This window comes from Amblyraja radiata, chromosome 16, assembly GCF_010909765.2.
Source record: "Amblyraja radiata isolate CabotCenter1 chromosome 16, sAmbRad1.1.pri, whole genome shotgun sequence".
Lineage (NCBI taxonomy): Eukaryota > Metazoa > Chordata > Chondrichthyes > Rajiformes > Rajidae > Amblyraja > Amblyraja radiata.
Window position 1 is genome coordinate 31,836,259 of NC_045971.1, and position 27,543 is coordinate 31,863,801.

The following is a 27,543-nucleotide window of genomic DNA, read 5'->3' on the forward strand; positions in this document are numbered from 1 at the left end:
GTTACAGTCATGTAGACTGAATTAATTGTGAAGCCCAAGTAGTCCATGATAGTGGATGGCTTCAACTTAGATTTATCTGGATGTAAGACAATCCCAGGGTTTCGAATAACTGTTTGGTAGCTGATACAGCTAACATAGTCAATTCCATGGTCTTGCCTACCATTTAAGATATCATCAAGATATGGCATGACAATATGTTTTTGTCTTCTGAATATTGCCAGAGCTGGTTTTAGTGTCTTGGTGAACAATCTTGGGCTGATGTGAACCCATTGGGTAACGCTTTAAACTGCTATAGCTGCCCCATCCAGGTAAATTTCAGATATCTGCGTTGATCCTTGTGAATGGTACTAAATAGTAAACATCTTTAAGATGAATGCTTGCCATGAAGTATCCTTTGGAATTTAGTTGTTTGGCAGTAACAACCGGTTCCATTTTGAAATGTATATACTTAACAAACATATTTAGTGAAGTTAAGTCAATGATGATGCGACATCCACCATCTTTTTTGGGTTTAGTGAATATATTTGATACGAATTGCAAGGGTTCAGGTTTTCCCATGATACCCTTTGTAATTAGTCTCACCAGTTCAGCTTGTCCCTCTCGTTTCTTTAACGGAGAGGGGGAAAAATACCCTCTGGGGTGAATGTTGACCTGGTGGCAATTTTTCTAGTATGAATGTATTTGTATTCACTAATGCCATTGAGTATATACTGATCACTCGTGATAGACTCCCATGTGTTAGTATTACTCTATATACTGGTAGGAACCAGACCCACCTACCTCCATGGTTATGGGTATTCTTCTGTTTCCTGCCGGTCCAACGAGTGTTGCACGTCGTCTGACGTGGCGGTGACATTGGGGGGTGGCACATTTTCCATGGGGTCCGCTCTGGGCCCTGGTCTAAAGAAGACTTTTGGTGATAGAATGCAGACCCCGAGCTTTGATCAGTCCCATATGGTAGACGTTGACTGATGGACGCGATGGGGTGCTGCTGCGTAGGAATTACTGTTTTTGGCTTGCTCGTCCCGGCCCTGCCCTCATGAGCCGAAAGTTTTGTCTTTCATGTCCTTCATATGCTTTGTGAGATTTATGCCAAAGAGCAGTGGGTCTGGCTCAGTAGCTGGGGTATGCACAACCCCGCAAATGTAGGATTTTTATGGCAGGTCTTATGACTTGTTTACGAAGGTTGTGGTCATCTCCGTATTTGTCCACGGAACGAGGAAAACGATGTGATGGCTGACGTCAGGCTTTTAACAGCCTCCTGCACGTGGAGTTGCCACGTAGCTGTCCACCACACCTAGCAGCTCTTCCTGTTCCTGCACCCCTTGCATACTCACGAGATCTTCAGCCATTGCCCCTGTTCTTGACCAGCCCAGTCCTGGTCACCAAAGCAATGGACAGTGCACAAGACACTGTGGAGGGAGTGTAGCCCTTGCTGTCTCCTCCCCTTCCTTAACCCTCTAGCTGTCTCCTCCCACCCTCCCATCCGCCCGCCCTCGGGCTCCTCCTCCTCCTCCCCTTTTCCTTCTTTCTCCCCCCCCCCCCACCCCCCATCAGTCTGAAGAAGGGTTTTGGCCCGAAACGTCGCCTATTTCCTTCGCTCCATAGATGCTGCTGCACCCGCTGAGTTTCCCCAGCAATTTTGTGTACCTTCGATATTCCAGCATCTGCAGTTCCCTTTTGAACACTGTGGAGGGAGTGCCTGACCTCCCTCTGCGAGAGCGCCCCTCCTGGGGTGCACCTCGCTGGAGCTCCTGCTCCAAGAGCCGCTCCATGCGACTCAGGCGGCTGTCTCTCCCCCGCCTGGGTGGAGAGACGTCCCCGTCCGACAAGTCGGAGCCACCGGCCAGATGCCTCTTCCGTGGCGTTACTTCCAGCCCGCTGCTCAGGCGCTAGCGGGGCTGGGCTCGGCACGGTGTTGGGACAGCGGAGCGCCCGGTAAGCGGTCCTACCGCCTTGTTGCTGCCCCCCCCCAGATGGAACGCTCCTCCGTGGTGTCGAGCGGGGGACAGGTCTGTTCTGTTGCTGCCCCCCCCCCCCCCAGATGAAACGGTCCTCCGTGGAGTCGAGCGGGGGACAGGTTTGTTCTAGAGCCTTTCTTCTCTGCCGGAAAGTAGAAGGCTCCCTGTGAAAGAAATCACCGACCTCAGCTTACCTGACTGTCCGTTCTTTCACCTCCGTATCGGGAGCGCCTGACTCCCGCTGTGCCGCTGTTGCTCTGCTGAACGTAATGCCGCGCATGCGTGCTGAACGGGTTCTTCACGGAATCACTCACGTGACTCCGAAGTAAAATCAGCATTTTGGCTCCCTTTCATGGTTATAGCTGGTTCCGTTTTGGTTGAAGGTTTGTTGTATAGGGAGCTGGGGTGAGTATGGGCATATGGCTTACATGATATCAATGTCAGAAATGATATCCATAGCTACACTGAGGATAACAAGGATTTCTTTCCATCTGAGACAACCTGGTTAATTGGAGGAAAATGCAATGGGATATAAAATAAATGTGTGGAATCAAATAAAAGTGCGATAGACTTTAGAGAAAGAGCACGGAAACAGGCCCTTCAGCCCACCGAGTCCACGCCGACCAGCGATCCCCGTACACTAGCACTATCCTACACACAGACAAGCGAGACTTTACAATCTTTACTGAGGCCAATTAATATGTAAAAGAATATGTGTGTGTTTATGATTGTGTTTATAGTTTGGTTGGTTGTTTGTTTGTTTGTCTTTTTACACAAAGTCCGCGAGCATCGCCACTTTTCATTTCACTACACATCTCGTATGTGTATGTGACGAATAAACTTGACTTGACTTGACTTGACTTGACTTGACTTAACCTACAAATGTCAGACAGACACAAAATGCTGGAGTAAAGTATGAAGAAGGCCTCGACCCGAAAAGTCACCCATTCCTTCTACATAGTCTGCCTGTCTGCCTGTCCCGCTGAGTTACTCCAGCATTTTGTGTCTTTCTTCAGTTTAAATCAGCATCTGCAGTTCCTTCCTAACCTACAAATGTCTACATCTGGAGTGCCCGAAGAAAACCCATGTGATCATGGGGAGAATGTACAAACTCATAGGGTCATGAGTGCCAGAATCTCTCTCTCCCTGAAAGGACAGGGGTAAATACTTTGAATATTTTCAGGGCACAATTGGGTAAATGTAATTGTGTAGGAAGCAACTGCAGATGCCGGTTTACACCGAAGATAGACAAAAATGCTGGAGTAACTCAGCTGTCCCACTGAGTAAATACCTGATAACTAAGAGAATGGGAGGTTATAGAAACATAGAAACATAGAAAATAGGTGCAGGAGTAGGCCATTCGGCCCTTCGAGCCTGCACCGCCATTCAATATGATCATGGCTGATCATCCAACTCAGTATCCTGTACCTGCCTTCTCTCCATACCCCCTGATCCCTTTAGCCACAAGGACCACATCTAACTCCCTCTTAAATATAGCCAATGAATTGGCCTCAACTACCTTCTGCGGGAGAGAATTCCAGAGATTCACCACTCTCTGTGTGAAAAAAGTTTTCCTCATCTCGGTCCTAAAAGATTTCCCATTTATCTTTAAACTGTGACCCCTTGTTCTGGACTTCCCCAACATCGGGAACAATCTTCCTGGATCTAGCCTGTCCAACCCCTTAAGAATTTTGTACGTTTCTATAAGATCCCCCCTCAATCTTCTAAATTCTAGCGAGTACAAACCGAGTCTATCCAGTCTTTCTTCATATGAAAGTCCTGACATCCCAGGAATCAGTCTGGTGAACCTTCTCTGTACTCCCTCTATGGCAAGAATGTATTTCCTCAGATTAGGAGACCAAAACTGTACGCAATACTCCAGGTGTGGTCTCACCAAGACCCTGTACAACTGCAGTAGAACCTCCCTGCTCCTATACTCAAATCCTTTTGCTATGAATGCTAACATACCATTCGCCTTCTTCACTGCCTGCTGCACCTGCATGCCTACTTTTAATGACTGGTGTACCATGACACCCAGGTCTCGTTGCATCTCCCCCTTTCCTAATCGGCCACCATTCAGATAATAATCTACTTTCCTGTTTTTGCCACCAAAGTGGATAACCTCACATTTATCCACATTATACTGCATCTGCCATGCATTTGCCCACTCACCCAGCCTATCCAAGTCACCTTGCAGCCTCCTAGCATCCTCCTCACAGCTAACACTGCCCCCCAGCTTCATGTCATCTGCAAACTTGGAGATGTTGCATTCAATTCCCTCGTCCAAATCCAAATAGCTGGGGTCCCAGAACTGAGCCTTGTGGTACCCCACTAGTCACTGCCTGCCATTGTGAAAAGGACCCGTTTACTCCTACTCTTTGCTTCCTGTCTGCCAGCCAGTTCTCTATCCACATCAATACTGAACCCCTAATACTGTGTGCTTTAAGTTTGTATACTAATCTCTTATGTGGGACCTTGTCGAAAGCCTTCTGAAAGTCCATATATAACACATCCACTGGTTCTCCCTTATCCACTCTACTAGTTACATCCTCGAAAAATTCTATAAGATTCGTCAGACATGATTTACCCTTCATAAATCCATGCTGACTTTGTCCAATGATTTCACCACTTTCCAAATGTGCTGCTATCCCATCTTTAATAACTGATTCTAGCAGTTTCCCCACTACCGACGTTAGACTAACTAGTCTGTAATTCCCCGTTTTCTCTCTCCCTCCCTTTTTAAAAAGTGGTGTTACATTAGCTACCCTCCAATCCTCAGGAACTACTCCAGAATCTAAAGAGTTTTGAAAAATTATCACTAATGCATCCACTATTTCTGGGGCTACTTCCTTAAGTACTCTGGGATGCAGCCTATCTGGCCCTGGGGATTTATCGGCCTTTAATCCATTCAATTTACCTAACACCACTTCCCGCTAACCTGGATTTCACTCAGTTCCTCCATCTCATTTGACCCCCGGTCCCCTGCTATTTCCGGCAGATTATTTATGTCTTCCTTAGTGAAGACAGAACTAAAGTAGTTATTCAATTGGTCTGCCATGTCCTTGTTCCCCATGATCAATTCACCCGTTTCTGACTGCAAGGGACCTACATTTGTTTTAACTAATCTTTTTCTCTTCACATATCTATAAAAGCTTTTGCAGTCAGTTTTTATGTTACCTGATTATGTTCCTAATTAAGCCCTTTGTCCTCCTCTGCTAGTCTCTGAATTTCTCCCAGTCCTCTGGTAGGCTGCTTTTTCTGGCTAATTTGTACGCTTCATCTTTTGTTTTGATACTATCCCTGATTTCCCTTGTTATCCATGGATGCACTACCTTCCCTGATTTATTTTTTTGCCAAACTGGGATGAACAATTGTTGTAGTTCATCCATGTAGTTTTTAAATGCCTTCCATTGCATATCCACCGTCAACCCATTAAGAATCAATCGCCAGTCTATCTTGGCCAATTCACGTCTCATACCCTCAAAGTTACCTTTCTTTAAGTTCAGGACCCTTGTTTCTGAATTAACAATGTCACTCTCCATCCTAATGAAGAACTCAACCATATTATGGTCACTCTTGCCCAAGGGGCCACGCACAACAAGACTGCTAACTAACCCTTCCTCATTACTCAATACTCAGTCTAGAATAGCCTGCTCTCTCGTTGGTTCCTCTACATGTTGGTTTGGAAAACTATCCCGCATACATTCCAAGAAATCCTCTTCCTCAGCACCCTTGCCAATTTGATTCACCCAATCTATATGTAGATTGAAGTCACCCATTATAACTGTTTTACCTTTGTTGCACGCATTTCTAATTTCCTGTTTGATGCCATCCCCAACTCCACTACTACTGTTAGGTGGCCTGTACACAACTCCCACTAGCGTTTTCTGCCCCTTAGTGTTTCGCAGCTCTACCCATATCGATTACACATCCTCAAAGCTAATGTCCTTCCTTTCTATTGCGTTAATCTGCTCTCTAACCAGCAACGCTACCCCACCTCCTTTCCCTTTCTGTCTATCCCTCCTGAATATTGAATATCCCTGGATGTTGAGCTCCCAGCCTTGGTCACCCTGGAGCCATGTCTCCGTGACCCCAACTATATCATAGTCATTAATAGCTATCTGCACATTCAACTCATCCACCTTATTACAAATGCTCCTTGCATTGAGACACAAAGCCTTATCTTAAGTCTTCACGAATGTGGAGTTGCAGTTACAATCAGATCTAGTTCCATTTAAGGTGTGGAATCAGGTGGGGCGGCTGAGAGCAGGAGCATTCCTTGGCCAAGCAGCCCGACCAAGGATGTGGAGGAACTGGCCATTGGTGGTGATAGACACAAAGTGCTGGAGTAACTCAGCAGGTCAGGCAGCATCTCTGGAGAAAAAGGATGGGTGATGCTTCGGGTCGGAACCCTTCTTCAGACTTCTTCATCCACCCGTGGCTCCTCTCCCTCGACACCAATTGTTTAAAAATGCACCGTGCAATAATATTTGCACCATTTTCAGCAGCCTCAGCAAATCCCCTTATTAAATGGTGGAGCAGACTTGTGGGATCGAATGGCCTATTCCTGCCCCTACTTCCCAGGTTTGCATTATTGCCAGAACATTCCAGACTGAACAGTGTTTGAGGCAAGTCTGGAATCAAGTTTCCAGCTGCTTTACCTTTATTGCCAATCCCTGTAACCGGTCCCCAATCGAACAAGTGTGGCGTTTTTAGCTTCCACAATTTGCCATACATTTCCACCACTTTGCCTTGAGCCATAGATTCATACAGCATGGACAGAGGCCCATCGGCCCATCGGCCCACCTTGCCACTGATGACCAAGCTGCCCCATCTACACTAGTCCCACCAGCCTACATTGTTCCCATGTAGATTGTACATTGTACATTGTAGGGGAGGTTATGGACTCCACCCTTCTGGAGCTCATCTGTTGCTGGCTCTGTTTTGTTCTGTCCAGTTTCCCCAACCCACCTTCCTCCTCTTTGTCCGAAGAAGGGTTCCAACCCAAAACTTTCTCCAGAGATGTTGCCTGTCCTGCTGAGTTACTCCTACATTTTGTGTCTATCTTAGGTGTAAACCAGCATCTGCAGTTCCTTCCTACACCTCGTGTGTAGAGATCCTGCATGGTTTACTTTCTGTGGCAATGCATGGAATCCAGAGCTGCAGAACCACACACCACCTGCAGGAGGGGCAGCTGAGAGCAGGAGCATTCCTTGGCAAACAGCAGCCTGACCGGGGATGAGAAGGAACTGTCCATTAATGGAGCTTCTCCTCAAACAACGCTTGTTTAAAGCAGCACCACATGATAAAACCTGCTGCCCTTTCACAGCCTCAACAAGTCCCTGTGTGTTCTACAGCCAGATAAAATATTTCTGCAGTGCAATTACTTACAAAGAGGTGACACAGTGGCGTTAGCGGTATAGTTGCTGCCTTGCAGCGCCGGAGACCCGGGTTCGATCCTAACCACGGGAGCTGTTTGCACGGAGTTTGTTCGTTCTCCCCGTGACCAGTGTGGGTTTTACCCAGATGCTCCAGCTTCCTCCCACACTCGAGAGACGTACAGATTTGTAGTTTAATTGGCTTCAGTAAATATTGTAAGTTGTCCCTAATGTATAGGATAGTGTTAATGTGCGGGGATCGTTGGTCGGCACGGACTCAATGGGCTGAAGGGCCTGTTTCCACACTGTATCTCTAAAACTAAACTAAAAACAGAATTAAAAACTAGATTACTAGTTTACTATGCAAATAACTGAAAACTCAAATCAATTTTATGGGTTTAAGAGTTCTTTATTATTTATGACGGTGGGAAATGGAGTTAAAAATATTTGACAGGGTGGGACAGGAGATTATTTGATCTAATCTTCAGGATCAACTCTTAACAAGTATCATCAGTGTTGGTGCATCAGCCCTGAAAACAGTTGGACCTGTGCCAATTCATGAGCTATTGTCCTTCTTCCTACTGAGTTGTCTGTAAATCTTCTGTCAGTGACAGTGTGTGTGGGGGTGAGGAGTTAATGATGGGCAGGCGGGGGGGTGGATGGTGGGGGGTGGGGGGGGGGGGATTGGATGGTGGGGGGGGATGGATGGTGGGTGGGAAGGGGGAAGGCACCAATTTGCCCTGGCACTGCATTGTACACTTCAGGAGACACAAGGGACTGAAGAATCTGTTTACAATAAAAAGGACATCAAGGTTTGGAGTAACTCAGCAGATCATGCGGCATCTCTGGATTCATGGATAGTTGACGTTCCAGGTCTGGATCGTTCTTCACACTGATTGTGGTGGGGAGGGAGAATGCTGGAAGAGAGGTGGAGGCCGGATATATCTTTCATTCCCCCCTCTCCCCTGACTCTCAGTCTGAAGAAAGGTCCCAACCAAAAATGTCACCTATTCCTTTTCTCCAGAAATGCTGCCTGACCCGCTGAGTGACTCTTGCTTTTTGTGTCTATCTTCAAAGTCTGGCAAGTGATAGGAGGATACAAGTGATGGAATTGGGGTTGATTGGAGGATGGTTGGACAAAGACCAGAGGCGAAGAGACAAGAAGTGTGAGATGAGGAGAAAAGGGTATAAGAGCGCTGATTGTGATTTTATGATGAACTAAACTCTTTCATTGTCTCTGTCAGGATGAAGCAGAGTTTAAGGACAAGCTGAGCCCAATCGTTGTGACGGGGAACTGCAGTCTGGCGGAGCGAGTGGACAGCTCCGGCATCCTGCCCGCCGTGCTCAGCCCGCACAGTCAGGTCCTGGTGACGGAAAAGGTGAGGCTTCAGTGTTGGCTACCACACTCGTGCAGCGGTAGAGTTGCTGCCTTACAGCGCCAGAGACCCGGCTTCAACCCTGACCAAGGGTGCTGTCCGTACTGAGTTTGTGACCCCAAAAACCCTTTCTGGCTTAAGTCCTCTCTCCACGACCTCTAGTTTAAGTTCCATTTGGAATATTTTGGAGGACCAAGAAACCAAGAACCGCATGGGTTTTCTCCGGGTGCTCCGGTTTCCTCCCACACTCCAAAGACATGCAGTTTTGTAGGTTAATTGGCTTCTATAAATGACCCCTAGTGTGTAGGATGCGAAAATGGGACATCATAGAACTAGTGTACATTGTGTAGGGTGATCGTTGTTCCATGCGGACTCGATGGGCCGATTGTCCTGTTTCCTCGCTGTAGCTCTAAAAGCTAAATATTATAAAAACCTGCTGAAGGAATATAATTCCTGTGCACAGTGGTGCAGCTGGTGGAGCTGCTGCCTCATAGCACCAGAGAGCCGGGTTCAAACCTGACTTTGGGTTCTATCTATGTGGCGTTTAACGTTCTTCATGTGACCACGTTGGTTTCCTCCAGGTGCCCTGGTTTCCACCCACATCCAAGAGGTGCGGGTTTGTAGATTAGATGGCTGCAGTAAATTGCCCCTGGTGTGTAGAGAGAGGATTTGAAAGTGGGCAACATAGACACCTTTGGGAATATTTTGAGACCTTTCTCTCATGGTGCTCAGGCTGAGGATCTGTGGAGACACAGGTGGGTGAGGGAGAATGCATCTAATCACTGATATGCCAACATTTTATTGCTAATGGATGTATAGATTCCCCTGACAGATGAATCTAGTATTTAGAGATAAAGCATGAAAACAGGCCCCTCGGCCCACCAAGTCCATGCCAGCCGTCATTCACCCATTCTATGTTATCTCACTTGCTACACACTAGAGAAAATTTACAGATATCAATTAAACTACAAACCCTTACGTCTTTGGGATGTGGAAGGAAACCAGCGCACCCAGAGAAAACCCACATGGTCACAGGGAGAACGTGCAAACTCCGCATGTTAAGATTAACTGTACGATTTTTTGTCTGCAGTTGGAGGTTGACTATTATTATTCAGAATTGATCAATTTTACACCAGCTCTATTTTGGAAGGTGTACCTTCCACATCTGAACAAATGTAATAGTCAGGAAAGCAAGAGCAACTGTTTGGAGATTCACAGCAGTGTATCAATAGAGTTGCTGCCTTACAGCGCCAGAAACCCAAGTTTGATCCTAACTATGGGTGCTGGCTGTGTGGAGTGTGTACGTTCTCCCTGTGACCATGTAGGTTTTCTCCGACCGCTCCAGTTTCCTCCCACACTCCAAAGACGCACAGGTTGGTTGTTAATTGCCCCGAGTGTGTAGCATAGTGCTAGTGTGCGTATGATCGCTGATCAGCGTGGACTCAGTGGGCCGAAGGGCCTGTTTCCACACTGTATCTCTAAGCTAAGCTGTGTAAGCAACTGTCAACTAATACTGTTTTTTCATAACGCAGTTCAATTCAATTCAATTCAATTTATTGTCATTTGGACCCCTTGAGGTCCAAACGAAATGTCGTTTCTGCAGCCATACATTACAAACAAATAGACCCAAGACACAACATAATTTACATAAACATCCATCACATTGCTGTGATGGAAGGCCAAAAAAACTTATCTCTCCACTGCACTCTCCCCCCCCGATGTCAGAGTCAAAGTCAAAGTCAAAGCCCCCGGCGGGCGATGGCGATTGTCCCGCGGCCATTAAAGCCACGCCGGGTGATGCAAGGTCGCACACCGGGTTCTTGATGTTAGAGCCCCCGGCGGGCGCTCGCAGAGACCCGCAGCCATTCCAAGCCGCGCGGGGCGATGGCGTAAGGCCCCGCTCCAGGAGCTCTTCAACCCCGCAACTCGGGCGGGAGAAGTCGCCGTTGCGGGAGCCCCGAAAAGCGGTCTCCCTCCAGGGACCCGCGGGCTCCCGGTGCCGCCGTCCGCCAAACCCGCAGTTGCAGCCACCGAATCTCCGGAGGTCGGGCCGCAGCAGCATCCACCACAGCTCCACCCGCTCTGGACTTGGCCAGCTCCGCGACGGTGAGGTGAGTAGTCGGCACCACAGCCCCCGGTCTTCCTGTTGGAGGCCGCTCCTCGTTGCAGCCCCAACGACAACGGAGACCCGACAAAGAAAAGGTCGGGTCTCCCGTGCAGGGAGAGATTTAAAAGTTACCCCCACCCCCCCCCCCACACCACCCCCACCCCCCCACACACATACCCCAACAAAAAATAACAAAAACTACATAAAAACATAGAAATAAAATAATAAAAACGCAGACGGACTGCAGAGGCCGCTGCTGACGAGAGTCGCGCCGCCCACCGATGATGCTGGACACCAGGACACTGAAACAATGACTTACATTGCAATATATATACAGTTGCTATAACCATAATATTATGCACTGACTGCGATCTTTATCAAAATGTGTGGAAAGAACTGCAGATGCTAGTTTAAATCGAAGATAGACGCAAAATGCTGGAGTAACTCAGCGGGGCAGGTAACATCTCTGGGGAAAAGGAATGGGTGACGTTTTGGGTTGAGACGGTCGGGTCTGAAGAAGGGTCTCAACCAGAAACGTCACCCATTCCTCCTCTCTGTCCCGCTGAGTTACTCCAGCATTTTATGTCTATCTGGGATCTTTATTAATCTCAGTACATGCCATAACATTTTACTGCCAGCATTTACAAAGTGTAGGATGCAGTGACCAGAAAACATGATGCTGCCCTGATCAATTTTTTCTAAATAATGTTACTTGCAATATGAATGTTTGCCCCACTGACGAGCCAAGGTGGATCTGTGTAATGAAGCCGCAATCAGCATCGGAGTAAAGTTATACAATATTGCCCTGAACGGCCGATGAAAGACCAACTGACACCTCAGTTGGAAAGTGCAATGTTGAGACGAGCTGACCAGGTCTGTGCATTGCCTGTTGTGAGCAGTTTTGGGCACCATATCTGAGGAATGATGTGCTGGCTCTGGAGAGGGTCCAGAGGAGTAGGTTTACAAGAATGATCCTAGGAATGAGTATGTTAACCTATGATGAGCGTTTGTCCGCACTGGGCCTGTACTCGCTGGAGTTTAGAAGAATGAGGGGGGACCTCATTGAAACATACAGAATAGTGAAAGGCTTGGATCGATTGGATGTGGAGAGGATGGTTCCACCAGTGGGAGAGTCTAGGACTAGAGGTCATAGCCGCAGAATTTAAGTACGTTCTTTTAGGAAGGAGATGAGGAGGAATTTCTTCAGTCAAAGGGTGTGAATCTATGGAATTCTTTTCCACAGAAGGCTGTGGAGGCCAAGATGCAGTATAATGTGGATAAATGTGAGGTTATCCACTTTGGTGGCAAAAACAGGAAAGTAGATTATTATCTGAATGGTGGCCGATTAGGAAAGGGGGAGATGCAACGAGACCTGGGTGTCATGGTACACCAGTCATTAAAAGTAGGCATGCAGGTGCAGCAGGCAGTGAAGAAGGCGAATGGTATGTTAGCATTCATAGCAAAAGGATTTGAGTATAGGAGCAGGGAGGTTCTACTGCAGTTGTACAGGGTCTTGGTGAGACCACACCTGGAGTATTGCGTACAGTTTTGGTCTCCTAATCTGAAGAAAGACATTCTTGCCATAGAGGGAGTACAGAGAAGGTTCACCAGACTGATTCCTGGGATGTCAGGACTTTCATATGAAGAAAGACTGGATAGACTCGGTTTGTACTCGCTAGAATTTAGAAGATTGAGGGGGGATCTTATAGAAACTTACAAAATTCTTAAGAGGTTGGACAGGCTAGATGCAGGAAGATTGTTCCCGATGTTGGGGAAGTCCAGAACAAGGGGTCACAGTTTAAGGATAAGGGGGAAATCTTTTAGGACCGAGATGAGGAAAACTTTTTTCACACAGAGAATGGTGAATCTCTGGAATTCTCTCCCACAGAAGGTAGTTGAGGCCAGTTCATTGGCTATATTTAAGAGGGAGTTAGATGTGGCCCTTGTGGCTAAAGGGATCAGGGGGTATGGAGAGAAGGCAGGTACAGGATACTGAGTTAGATGATCAGCCATGATCATATTGAATGGCGGTGCAGGCTCGAAGGGCCGAATGGCCTACCCCTGCACCTATTTTCTATGTTTCTATGTTTCTAAGACAGTTGATATTTTTAAGGCAGAGATAGATAGATTTTTGAAGGCAGGAGAATAGGGTTAGGAGGGAGAGATATATCAGCCATGATTGAATGGCGGAGTAGACCTTACAAAAGATTCTGAGGATCAGCTGGGAGGACAAACGCACCGACATCAACGTTTTGGAGGAAGCCAACATGACCAGCATCACCACCACAATAATGCAGCACCAACTTCGATGGAATGGCCATGTCATCTGCATGTCCAACACACGTCTCCCTAAACAAATCCTGTACTCTCAATTGAAGGAAGGTCGGCGAGCCCCCGGCGGGCCAAAGAAACACTTCAAGGTCAACATCAAGAACTCCGTGAGCTAGATTTGCAGCAGCATTCATAAAGGTTTGTTGGGCTTAAAGACATAATGTTCCTGAGATAAACCTCAATGGCAAAGGATGCTTTTCTACCAAACAAGTCTAGCAGAGTCAGGGTCCCTTCTTTGCGCAGCAAACAGCACTAGAACAGCTGGAATTATGCAGGACCAACATGTGGGAAGCACAGAGATGCAACGGCAGAGTTGCTGCCTTACAGCGCCGAAACCCAGGTTCGAACCTGACTACGGGTGCTGTGTGTACGGAGTTTGTATGTTCTACCCGTGACCGCATGGGTTTTCTCCGGGTTCTCCATTTTCCTCACACGCTCCAAATACGTACAGGTTTGTAGGTTATTTGGTTGGCTTGGTATAATTGTAAATTGTCCCTAGTGTGTGTAGGATAGCTTTGGTGTGCGGGGATCGCTGGTCGGAGTGGACCAGGTAGGCCGAAGGGCCTGTTTCTGCACTGTATCTCTAATCTAAACTATATGTGGATATTTTTAAGGCAGAGATGTGGATATCAGACAGCTCTGGAACAGCTGGAGATATGCCGGGTAGCACATAGAGAGTTGCAGGACTGGAGGAGATTACAGAGAGTGCAGAAGTGAGCACATTGGGGGGGGGGGGGGGGGGGGGGGGGAGGGGGAGGGGGAGGGATGTGAAAGCAAGATTATTGAGCAATTCGCAAACCCAGGTTAGAATTTTCAAGTTAAGACATTGCTCCATTGGTAATTTCAAGCGATGCATTTTTAACAAGTTATCACAGCAGGCAAAAACAGCAGTCAATGTGAAAATCCTTTGATCAAGTATTAATTGCTATGCTTGAAGCAGATTGAAATATCGTCAAATGAGATAATCATTTAGTCTGTTTTTTTAGCAGGCGAGTCCTAGTCTCTACTTCAATTAGGCTAGGGCAACATTATACATTGCTATACCATGATCAGATAGATAGACACCTGGCCTGACCGTTTATTTGAAAAATGCACAAAGAAGGCCGGCACGGTGGTGCAGCGGTAGAGTTGCTGCCTTGCAGCGCCAGAGACCCGGGTTCGATCCTGACTACGGGTGTTGTCTGTACGGAGTTTGTACATTCTCCCCGTGACCTGCGTAGGTTTTCTCCAAGATCTTCAGTTTCCTCCCACACTCCAAAGACATACAGGTTTGTAGGTTAATTGGCTTGGTATAGATGTAATATTGTCCCTAATGTGTGTAGATGGTGTTAATGCGTGGGGATCTTTGGTCGGTGCGGACTCGGTGGGACTAAAGGGCCTGTTTCAGTGCTGTATCTCTAAAACTAAAATTAATACAGCACTCCTTGCCAGAGCATGTGGTTAGAGGCGTACGTCACTGCTATCATCTCTGCCAAGGTTTAAATCAGAGTCTGAATGGCATCTGAAGAAATTAAGACCAATGCCTTATATTGTTCCCTTTCTGCTCTAGCTTCGTATTCTCCTGAACTGTGGACCTGACACCGTGTGTATCCCAGATCTCAAACTCTCTGCAAGAACGTAAGTTATTGTTTAATTTGGTTCTAATTTTTCAGATGGATTCTGAACTGGGTTCTTACCCAACAGTCCCAATCAAAAAAAAAAATGAGTGACAAGAAATAGCTTCAGAAAGATCCTTTGATCAAATATTAACGACTATGCTTGAATCATGCTGTATTAAAGCAAGATCTTAATTTTGGAATAAGCCGAATACATTTTGATTTTCTTTACTTTCATTTGATTTCCACTGTTAAAGGAGCATAGTCTTTGATGGGGACATGTTTGGCAGAAAGTCACCTTCTTACTTGCAAATGGTCCATGCTTTTAATTTAAACTATGACAAAACCCTCGGACTATCTTTGATCAGACTTTACTGGCTTTATCTTGCACTAAACATTATTACCTTATCACCTATCTGTACACTGTGGATGGCTCGATTGTAATCATGTATTGTCTTTCCGCTAACTGGTTAGCACGCAACAAAAGCTTTTCACTGTACCTTGGTACACGTGACAATAAACTAAACTAAACTAAACTAAACCACAAAAAAGTTTGCGATGATTTTCTTGGCTTCATCATTGTCAACCATGCTTTCAACTGTCAAGGATATAAACTTGTCACATTTATACTTGGAGTTCTTGCAAAACCAGGTGCATAAAATCTGGGGCAAGGGTGGTGAGTTGATGCAAATATAGTCATAGGTGGAGTCTTAGAGTCATACAGTCTAAAAACAGGCCCATCGGCCCACCTTGCCCACACCAACCAACATGTCCCCTCTGTACTAGTCCCACCTGCCTGCGTTTGGCCTGTGTCCTTCTAAACCTATCCTATGTATATACCTATCTTAATGCTTCTTAAACATTGCGATATTACCTGCCTCGACCTCCTCGTTCCATACACCCACAACCCTTTGTGCAAACAAGTTATTCCTCAGGTTCCTATGAAATCTTTCCCCCCTTACCTTAAACCTATGTCCTCAAGTTCTCGATTCCCCTACTCTGAGCAAGAGACTCTGTATTTGCCCGATCTATTCCTCTCATGATTTTTGTACATAATGGGAAAATGAAAAGTGGAATCAATATAGGATTAGAGTATTGGTGTGGTTGATGGTTGGCACAGACTCGGTGGACTGAAGGGCCTGTTTCAATGCTGTAGGTCTACATGACTATCAATAATGGACAACGTTTTACATATTTCCCCTCATATAATCCACACAGATTTTAGTGTACGACCTTCTTTCCCTCTCAGGCATTGTAGCTTCAGGTTTAAATTTATCCTTGTCATGTATACCGAGGTACAGTGAGAAGCTTTGTTCTGCACGCTATTCAATCAAATCATTGTACAGAAATACAATCAAGTCAAACTCGTACAAGAGCTAGAGTGAAGGAGAAGATACAGAGTGCAGAATATAGTTCTCAGGATTGTAGCGCATCAGTTCCATAAACAAAGTCCAATGTCCACAATGGGGTACAGGTGAAACGGACAGTACCTTAACTTATGGAAGGACCACAGGTTGAAGAAAATTCTTGACCTAAAACGTCATCTAATCCTTTTCTGTAGAGATGCTGCCTGACCCATTGAGTTATTCCAACACCGTGTCTATCTGTAGAATAATAGGTGGATGTGCAGGAGTGGGCGCCGTCTGTGTATTGCAACCTGCCCGCAGTCCGTCTCTACTCCTTTTTTATTTTATTTTATTTTAAGTCCTGTTAAAAAATGTTAGTGGAGGTCTTCTATGTGGGGGGGTGGGGGTGGGGAAGGGGGAAACTTTATTTCTTAGTCCCCTACCTGGTCGGAGAGGCAGCATTCCTCGAAGCTGCTTCTTCACCCCGTCCTCGCGGCCTACCATCGAGAATGGAGCGGCGTTTCCTGTCGGGACCGGCCGGGACTACAGCTTCGGCGGCGGTGGCGCAGCGCTGGGATACCAACAGGGAGCGGGCGATGCCTTACCGGGTCGCCGTGCGGTAAGCTCCGGAACGCTGTGGCTGTCGATCCCAACATCGCGGAGCTGGGGCTGCGGGCGTCTGGCCGCGGGCGGCGCTGGATTTGGAGCGCCGCAGAGCCAGGTTTCGAGTTCGCCGGGGTCGGAGCTACAACCGGCGCAGCCTGAGGACTACGAGTGCCCCGGTCCCCTGGGAGGTGACAGCCGCTCCAGACTTCTCCAAGCCGCTGAGGAATGTTTCACCCGACGCCGAAGTTCCATCTTCACGGCAAGAGGGCTCTGAAAATCATCGGACTGGCTGCAAGGCCACAAATGGGCCCCGACCTCGGGTGTTTCACAGAGGAAGAGGACTTAACTTTCTGGTGCCTTTCCCACAGTGGAAAGTTTTGATTCTGCTGTGGGGGGACGTTTGTGTTGAACTCTAAAATGTGTTGTGTCCATTTTATTCATTTTTTTAACCTTTTTCTATGGTTTGTAATGGAACTTATTATTTAATTTATGTAAAGCACTTTGCTGTTACGTTGTCTGTTTATGATGTCTTGTTTATTCTTCTGTACAGCACTTTGGTCAACATTGGTTGTTTTAAAGTGCTTAACAAATAAAGTTGGATTGGATTGGATTGGATTCTATCATACCTATTGTGCACATGAGGTCTACAGTGTTCTCCCTCAGTGTAGCTGCCTACCTGAGTGCACCCTACATCTCTCTGTAGTGGATAGTTGGCTGTGCTGAGGGACTGTGTAGGAAGGAACTGCAGGTGCTGGTTAGCACCGAAGATAGACACAAAATGCTGGAGTAACTCAGCGGGACAGGCGGCATCTCTGGAGAGAAGGATTGGGTGATGTTTCGGTTCGAGACTGAGGGACAGGCAGGTTTTGGGCAGACCATGGGACCTCTTTCACCGAGACAAACATTCCTCCAGCATCAGCTGCTAACTGCCTCAGTCTGCCTCCCTAGAAACAGTGCAGTTCAGGCATTCCTGCTGGAATGTAGATCTGAGCAGCAAGACTGCCATTCTGGTACTTCCAGTGAAGCAGACGACAACTCATCCCTTCCCACCCAAACCACCCCCTCCCCAGGTACTTTCCCCTGCAACACAGGAGATGCAACACCTGTCGCTTTACCTCCCCCCTCGACTCCGTCCAAGGACCCCGACAGTCTTTCAAGGTGAGGTAGGGGTTCACTTGCACCTCCTCCAACCTCATCTACTGTATCTGGTGTTCCAGGTGTGGACTCTTCAATGAGACCGAGCACAGGCTTGGCGATCGTTTCGCTGAACACCTCCGCTCAGTCTGTCCAAACCTACCTGATCTCCCGGTTGCTCAGCACTTTCACTCCCCCTCCATTCCCACATGACCTTTCTGTCCTGGGCCTCCTCCTTTGTCAGAGTGAGGCCCAGCGCAAATTGGAGGAACAGCATGTCATGTTTCACTTGGGCAGCTTACACCTCAGCAGTATGAACATTGACTTCTCTACTTCAAATAGCCCTTGCTTTCCCTCTCTCTCCATCCCTCCCCCTTCCCAGTTCTCCCACCAGTCTGATTGTCCCCCTGACTACCTTGTATCTCTAGGTACACAAAATTGCTGGGGAAACTCAGCGGGTGCAGCAGCATCTATGGAGCGAAGGAAATAGGCGATGTTTCGGCCCGAAACGTCGCCTATTTCCTTCGCTCCATAGATGCTGCTGCACCCGCTGAGTTTCCCCAGCAATTTTGTGTACCTTCGATATTCCAGCATCTGCAGTTCCCTTTTGAATACCTTGTATCTCTGTTTGCTTTGTGGTCACCTTCTCCCAGCTAACAATGGTTTATGTTACATGGCCTATTCTACATTTTCCTTGATTTTCATCTCTTTTGATCTCTGACACTTCCTTATCTCTGTAACTCCCTCTCTTCTGAAGAAAGGTCTCACCCAAACATCACCCATTCCTTCTATCCAGTGTTGCTGCCTGTCCCGCTGAATTACTCCAGCATTTTGTGTCCATCTTCAGCCAGCATCTGCAGTTCCTTCCTAAACACAGTCTTATGCCCCTGTCCCACTTTTTTCGGCGACTACAGGCGGCTCGGCCGTTGCCACATGGTCACGGGGTGATGCCTGTATGATAGAGAATAGTCTCCTCAAGTCGCCTAAAGAGTCGTAACGTTTTTCTGGTGCCGCTGGATTTTGAAATGTTCAAAACTTTTTAGCGACTGTGGGGTTGACATAATTTATCTTCTCCTGTCGTAGGTGCTGTCGTAGGTTGTCGCCAGGATGACGCAGGTTGTCGCCAGGTGACGTTGATTGTCGCCGGGTGCTGACTTCGGTGAATTCCATTGGCGATTACCCACGTCAACCTACGTCAACCAGCGACAGGTACCGGCGACTGAATTGTCTTCAGTTGTCACTGACAGGGTCGTAGCTTGCCGTAACCTGTCGCGGGTGGACGTAGGTTGAATTCGGTTGTCGTGGGTTGTCGCCTGTGTGGTCGTTGCTTGTCGTAGGTGTGGTCGTAGGTTGACGTCCTAAGTTGCGACGATTGGGTCGCCGGTTGTCGGTAGCTTGCCGTAGCTTGTCGCCAACAAGGCGGTAGATTGTCGTAAACATTGTCCTAGGGGGGGTCCAGTCGCCACTTTTTCGGCGACTTGCTACAACTGTGACAGTCGGCGAAAAAATCGCCTAAGTGGAACAGGCCCTTTAGTCCAAACAAACAATTGGCCACTGGATTGGAAACACTGAGGGATAACGCAGAGAGAAAATGGTGGGGAGGTAGAAAAACCATGGGAAAACACAAAATTTTCATCACACTCGAGACCTCACTGTTTCTCATCAATGACAGATCAGAGTTCTGCCTGTGACTGTTTTTCTTTTATCGCTACTTCCACAGAGACAAGGACCATTTGATTGCTGGAGTCTCAAACCCGCTCACGATGGTTTTCAATGCAGTCAATGATGGAGAAGGAGCATATGAAACCGAACTACACATCCCACTCCCTCCTCAAATTGACTTCATCAGTGTTGTGCGGGGTAATGAGGTAAGGTTGGTGCCACTGTGGTATAGTCAGTCCTGTGTCTCACTATGTCCACCCAGTCCACTAAGTCAATGCTGATGTCAGAGCAACCACACCCTCATCCTCACTTCCCCCCAACCTGGTTTCACTCAAACACCCATCAAATAGAACCATTGAACCGTCGAAATCATAGGCAGAATTAGGCCATTCAGCCCATCAAGTCCACTCCACCATTCAATCATGACTGGTCTATCTCACCCTCCTCACCCCATTCTCCTGTCTTCTCCCTGTAACCCCTGACACCATTCCTAATCAATAATCTATCTATCTCTGCCTTAAAAATATCCATAGACTTGGCCTCCACAGCCTTCTGTGGCAAAGAATTCCACAGATTCACCACCCTCTGGGTACGATCCTGACCAGCGGTGCTATGTGTACGGAGTTTGTAAGTTCTCCCTGTGACCGCGTGGGTTTTCTCTGGGTGCTCTGGTTTCCTCCCACATTCCAAAGACATACAGGTTTGTAGGTTACCTGGTTTCTATAAATTGTAAATTGTCCCTAGTGTGTAAGATAGTACTAGTGTACAAGTGAACGCTGGTCGCGTGGACTCGGTGGGCCGAAGGACATATTTCTGCGCTGACTCTCTAAAGTCGAAAGTTGAAAGTAAAAATGCATCACCTCACTCTTATCAGGACCAAGTAACTTCTGCCAAAGCTCCACTTGCCCTGATGCACAAAATTCTCTTCCAACTTCTTCCACGTTTATTTAAGATGTTCCTTAAAACCTAGTCTTTAGTCAAGCATTTGCCACATGTCCTAATGTATCATTGTTGGATGGATTGATATGTTTTTTGCTGCTCTCTGGATCAGATCCAGACACAGATCCAGACTCCAGCTGCCTCCTCACTGCTACAGCAAGTCTGTTCAATCCCGACCTTGGGTTTGGTGTGAAGTTTGCACCTTCTCCCTGGGATCATGTGGGTTTCCTCCAGATGCTCGGGTTTCTTCACAGTAGTACCTTGTGGTCATCACTTCCGAAAAGTCCACCAGGGACTATACTGGAGGTTGGACAATTCATAATGGACAATTTTTACATTTATCAAGCCAATTGACCTACAAACCTGTACGTCTTTGGAATGTGGGAGGAAACCGAAGATCTCGGAGAAAACACCCGCAGGTCATGGGGAGAACGTACAAACTCCGTACAGACAGCGCCCGTAATCGGGATCGAACCCGGGTCTCTGGCGCTGCATTTTTGCTGTAAGGCAGCAACTCTACCATTGCGCCACATAACTGCGCCACCGTGACTAGTGCAGCCTGTAGAGCTGCTGCTTCACGCCATCAGTTGATCCTCATCTCATGTGCTGTCTGTGTGGAGTTTGCATGCTATCCCTCTGACTACATGGGTTTTACCCCGAGTTGTTTACCCCAAGGTGTAGGAAAGTTAGGTTCTGGCCTTCTCCGACCTCCAGTTGCCCCCCCCCCCCCAAAGGGGCAAAGGGCTTGTATCCATGTTGTGTGGTTCTGAACTCTATAGAACTTGCGCTCTGTATTTCAGTGCCGTTTGTAGCCATTGTAAATTGATTGGTGAATTCAGGTGACGTAATAGGGGTGAGAAGAGCCACCAAGAGCAAAGAGCGTTTTACGGTCAAATGTCCCGAAACGGAACAATGAAATTCTTACCTACAGCAGCGCATCAGGTTTGTGAACACAGGTGTACAGCAGCAGCATTGCCACAACTCACCACCAAGCACCAAGACCTGGCTTGGCTGGTGGTGAGGGGTGCCCTCCCAGTCAGATCCTTCCTGCACCGTCAGAACCTCACGACCAGCGCACGCTGCCCTCGGGACGGCTGCGATGGAGAGGAGACGGTTGTCCACCTCTTCGCAGACTGTGGATTCGCAAAGAGAGTCTGGAGAGGTCAGCAAGGGTCCCTGTCATGGTTTATCCCGAACAGCTCCGTAGCAGAGGACACTGGGATTTACGGATTGTTCCCAGGGACACATTCAGAGACTGACATCGAGTGCTGCTGGAAGGTCATTATTTCGGTGAAAGACGCTCCTAGGTCTGCCCGAGCTTTGTTGACCACCCAGCAGAGCGAGATGTCCTGCGGGGAATGTTGCTGACTGGCCCGCTCCAGACTGCAGGAGTACGTGCTGAGGGACGCACTGAAGCTCGGTACTGCCAACACCAAGGCTCTGTGGGGGAGGACCACAGTCTCCTTCCACTGCTGGACATTTGGGGCGGGGTGTGGTGGAGACGCCCCTCAAACAAGGGAAGGAATACCACACCGGGGGGCCACATGTGGAGCAAGGGTATTTGTTATAATAGACAGATAGACACATAACGCTGGAGGAACTCAGCGGGACAGGCAGCATCTCTGGAGAGAAGAAATGGGTGACATTTTGTGTCGAGACCCTTCTTCACTTTTCTGGGAACACTACCGAACATAACGCTGGCGAGTGTATGTACAGCCGTGGAGAATGTTGTGTACAGTTCTTATTTGTACATATTTATTATCCTGAATAAAGTTTATTTTGATTAATTCAAAAAGAACCCAGGTGAGGTAATGGAAATCTCAGTCAGAATGCAGTGTGCAGCTGTGGTATGTGGTGGTGTGTGTGGTGGTGTGGTGGTGTGTGGTGTGTGGTGTGTGGTGTGTGGTGTGGTGTGTGTGGTGTGTGGTGTGTGGTGTGTGGTGTGGTGTGTGTGGTGGTGTGTGGTGTGTGGTGTGGTGGTGTGTGGTGTGTGGTTTGCGGTGGTTATGGTGTTTAGGCTGGGTGGTGTGTGGGGTAGTGTGGTGTGTGGTTGTGTGGTGTGTGGTGGTTGTTGTGCGTGATGGATGTGTGTGTGGTGGTGTGGTGTGTGGTCGGTTGTGGTGTTCGTAGTGTGTGGTTGTGTAGTTGTGGTGTGTGTGTTGTGTGGTGATGTGGTGGGTGTTGTGAATGGTGTGTGTGTGTGGGTGGGTGTGTGGTGTGTGGTTGTGTAGCCCTGTAGGTGGTGTGTAGTGTGGTGTGTGGTGTGTGGTGTGTGGTGCCTGGTGTGGTGTGTGGTGGTGTGGTGTGTGGTGTGTAGTGTGGTGCCTGGTGTGGTGTGTGGTGGTGTGGTGTGTGGTGGTGTGGTGTGTAGTGTGGTGTGTAGTGTGGTGTGGTGTGTGTGGTGGTGTGGTGTGTGTGGTGTGGTGGTGTGGTGGTGGTGGTGGGTGGTGTGGTGTGTGGTGTGTGGTGGTGTGTGGTGTGGTGTGTGGTGTGTGGTGTGTGGTGTGTGGTGTGTGGTGTGTGGTGTGTGTGGTGGTGTGTGGTGTGGTGTGTAGTTGGTGGACATGGTGTGTTTGTTGATTTGGTGGTTTGGTGTGGTTTGGGTGTAGTGGTGTGTGGTGTGTGGTGTGGTGTGTGATGGTGTGGTGTTTGGGGGTATTGGTGTGTGGTGCAATTGGTTTGGTGGGTGGGGGTGTGGTGGTGGTGTTGTAGGGGTGTTTGGTGATGGTTTTTGTGGTGGTGGTGTGGTGTGTGGTGGTGTGGTGTGTGGTGTGTAGTGGTGTGTGGTGCCTGGTGTGGTGTGTGGTGGTGTGGTGTGGTGGGGTGGTGGTGTGCTGGTGTGGTGTGGTGTGGTGTGGTGGTGTGGTGTGGTGGTGTAGTGTGGTTGTGTGGTGTGGTGTGGTGTGCGGTGTGGTGTGGTACATTTTGATGTCTATTTGCAAACCTATGAGCAATTTCAAATTGTATTGAGCAGTCAATACCACCTTTATGTACGAGACACTGATGGGTTTTTTTGCAACATGCCAATTTATTTTATTGCCTTCTGGTACTTTGTAATGAACTTGTTTAACGTGTCCTGTGCACATTTCTTTCTTGAAGAACCTGACTAAGCTGAGCTGTAACCCAGTGGAGTTCAACGGCACTCAAACAGTGATCTGTGACCTCGGCAATCCAATGGCAGCTGATGTGAAGGTGAGACCTACAGAAGAGTTAACTATGACGTAGCAAAGATCTCGATTAACTACGATGCGAAGGTGACACAACTGTATGTACGCCCCAAAATTGTGGACGCAGCCCAGAGCATCTCACAAACCAACCACCCTTCCATTGACCCCATCTACATCTCGCGCTGCCTCGGCAAGGCCTGCAGCACAATAAATCGCATCCTGGCCACTCCCTCATCGCCCCTCTCCCATCAGGCAAGAGGTACAGAAGTGTGAAAACACACACCTCCAGATTCATGGACAGTTTCTTCCCAGCTGTTATCAGGCAACTGAACCATCCTACCACAACAAGAGAGCCGTCCTGAACTACTATCTACCTCGTTGGTGATCTTCAGACTATCTTTAATCAGACTTTACAGGCTTTACCTTGCACTAAACGTTATTCCCTCAATCATGTACCTGTACACTGTGGACGGCACGATTGTAATCGGGTATTGTCTCTCGCTGACTGGTTAGCACGCAACACAACCTTTTTATGGTACCTCGGTACACGTGACATTAAACTAAACTAAACTAAAATGCGGCTGAATTATGTGCCCCTCTGTGTTTTATTCCCATCATCATGCTCTGCTTACACACATTTCCCACTTATCCTGTTTGCCGGATGTCCTTTACTGGCAATGCAGCCGAGACAGTGGTCCAGGTGACCGACCATCATTGTGCCTTTCTCACCAGCTCCCAGTCCAGGATACGTTCAATGTCAATTAGAAGCCAGCTCACCACCACCATCTTCTCACGGACAGCTGACGATTGGGCCGTAACGGCCGTCCTTCTTAAACAAGGCAAAGAATGAATTGCCACAGCATTTATGTCTGAAGAAGGATCTCGACCCCAAACGTCACCTATTCCTTTTCTCCAAAGATGTTGGCTGACCCACTGAATTACTCCAGCATTTAGTGTCTATCTTCGGTTTGAAGCAGCATCCTTCCTACACATTTATGATGGGTTGTTTTCCCTCTCTTGTCCACTTAACACAAGGACAGTTTCCAATTCTGGCTGTGCTATACCAGCTAACTTCCTCTAGGTCATTCCTGAACTATGTCTTTATCTACGTTTATCTATAATATTCTTCACACAGCAAATTTCACTCTTCTCTTTCCAGTGACATATCGTCTTAGAGTCATAGAGTCATTCAGTAAGTTGCCCATGCTGATTTGAGTGAGGACCTTTCTTCAGACTGATTGTCACCTATCCATGTTCTCCAGGTATCCTGCTTGACCTGCTTAGTTACTCAATCATTTTGTGTCTACAAAGAGAGATTTGATTGCATATAGATACACACAGTGCCATCTAAGTTAGCCACACCTGCCTGCATTGGTCCCATATTCCTCTGAACCTTTCCTATCCTTGTGAGAAATTATTTTAGTTTAGTTTATTATCATGTACCGAGGTACAGTGGAATTTCTCTTTCTGCCTGCTCTCCAGTCAAAGGCCATTAAAGTTCTATCAAATCAAAGGCCACGGAATGTGACTAGCTCTATCACACGGACGGTAGCAGTAGACCATACACTGTTCTCGTCAGCAGCACAGTGGTGCAGCGGTAGAGTTGCTGCCTCACAGCGGCAGAGACCCAGGTTCGATCCTGACTTCAGGTGCTGTCTGTACGGAGTTTGTACGTTCTCCCCGTGACCTGCATGGGTTAGGGGTTAGTGTGTGGGATAGTGTTAGCGAAGAGGGTGATTGCTGGTTGCCATGGACTCAGTTGGCCGTGGGGTCTATGTCCATGCTGTATCTCTAAACTAAACTAAACTAAACTAAACTCTGAGGGTTGGTTTATTCCAGGGTGTAAATGTTTCACAGATGAAGATTCACCAGAGTCTAACTCTGGCCTGCAAAGATACTTAGGTATTAATTATGCATGCCCCATCCCCCAGAGACTCAGAGAATGCAACAAGTCAGTTTTTTATAATATTAATTTAGCCCTGCATTATTTACATTTACATTTATTAGTTATTAATTGCTGCCTGACTTTATTTACATGCTAAACAGCTACCCCTTACACTGAAGCAGCTGCCGTGACAATGAGAATGGCCAATTGATCTCTGTTGCTCTTTAGTTATCCACAGGACTCCATTTCATGGCGCACAGCTTGGAACAGGTGGACACCGTCACAATCAGCATGCAGATAAAAAGGTGAACAGGACCGTTGTATTGTGTGACTTGAGCCCATGTAACCAGAGCTGACACACAGAGCCCCTGGCAGACAGTGGAAGGAGCTTCACTGCCCACCCTGTCAAACGCCATCTGCCCCTATTTGTGCAACAGTCTATCTCCCCCCCCCCCCCCCTCCCCAACCAACGTTGGCCACAAGGATGGAAAACTGGAAACACAACGAGGATCAGAATCAGAATCACACTTTATTCGTCAAGTATGTTTTGCAACATACAAGGAATTTCACTGGTCAGGTCAGTCATACAATTAAAAGCAACAGATCACTCAAAAAAACACATTTTAACATGAACATCCACCACAGTGACTCCGACACATTCCTCACTGTGATGGAAGGCAAAATAAAGTCCTTCCTTAGTTCTTCCTCAGTCGTGGGCCTCGAGTCCCCGTTGACGGGATGATCTGAACTCCCGTAGCCGGCGACGTTTGGGCCCTCCGCGTGGAGGCGATCTGCTCCTGCATCGGGGGGGATGTCAGCTTCCTCGATCGAACCTTGCGTTGGGGCTGGTCGAACCTTCCGTGACATTGGAGCTCCCGACTCGGCCTCTCCCGAGAATGCGAGCCCTTGGTGTTGGTTCCACGGTGGTCGCGGTGGGAGCGATCCCAGGCAAGGGATCAGCTCCGATGTTAAGTCCGCGCCCCACGGTGGGGCTCACGACAGTCTGAGGTGGCTTCCAGCTCCAGCGATAGTAGGCCGCAGAGTCCGGAGAATGTGATCCGAAAATTGATCACATCTCCGGGAAGGTAAGAACCTGAAAAAAAGTTTCCCCCAATCCCCTCCCCCCACATAGAACAAACCGAAGAACATTAAAACAAACTTTTAACGCACTAAAAAATAACAAAAAGATAGAAAATACGAACAGACTGCTGGCAGGGGCAACCATCTCCCCGGCGCCCCTGGTGGTCTTATGTTCACAAGTTCACAAGTTATAGGAAAATATAATAAAAGGAATATATAGGAATATATAATAATAAAAAACAAGCATTATTATTGCATTATTAAACAAGAAGATACTATTGCCTGTATCTTTCATTCAACAGAGGAGAACACGTTGATAATGACAGTATCAAGAGTCGCCGATGTTCACGTTCACAAGTTATAGGAGTAGAATTAGGCCATTCGGCCCATCCAGTCCACTCTGCCATTCAATCATGGCTGATCTCTGCCTCCCAATCCCATTTTCCTGTCTTCTCCCCATACCTCTTGACACCCATTCTAATCACAAATTTGTCTATCTCTGCCTTAAAAATGTCCACTGACTTGGCCTCCACATCCCTCTGTGGCAATGAGTTCCACTGATTAACCACCCTCTGACTAAAGAAGTTCCTCCTCACCTTTCTAAAAGCGTCCTTTAATTCTGATGTTGCCAGGACTAGAGGGTCTGAGCTATAGGGAGAGGTTGAGCAGGCTTGGCTGTATTCCTTGGGGTGCAGGAGGATGAGGGTGTGATATTATAGAGGTGTATACAATCATGAGAGAAATAGGTTGGGTGGATGCACAGAGTCTTTCCCCCAGAGTAGGGGAATCGAGGACCAGAGGACAAAGGTATAAGATGAAGGGGAAAACATTTCATAGGAATCTGAGGGGTAACAATTTCACACAAAGGATGACGAGGGTATGGAACAAGCTGTCAGAAGAGTTACTTGAGGCTGGGGCTATCCCAATGTTTAAGAAACAGTTAGACAGGTACATGCATAGGACAGGTTTGGAGGGA

General features: G+C 47.6%; 1 protein-coding gene across 1 annotated transcript in view; it reads left to right on the top strand.

The window, feature by feature from the left end:
* Positions 1-27,543, top strand: part of LOC116982094 (integrin alpha-8-like) — a 132,593-nt gene that overhangs the window by 81,795 nt on the left and 23,255 nt on the right. Inside the window, exons 18-22 of the mRNA XM_033035410.1 lie at positions 8,584-8,718; positions 14,703-14,770; positions 19,555-19,702; positions 23,535-23,627; positions 25,716-25,792. Of these exons, the coding sequence (XP_032891301.1) occupies positions 8,584-8,718; positions 14,703-14,770; positions 19,555-19,702; positions 23,535-23,627; positions 25,716-25,792 (521 nt within the window). The remainder of the gene's footprint in view (positions 1-8,583; positions 8,719-14,702; positions 14,771-19,554; positions 19,703-23,534; positions 23,628-25,715; positions 25,793-27,543) is intronic.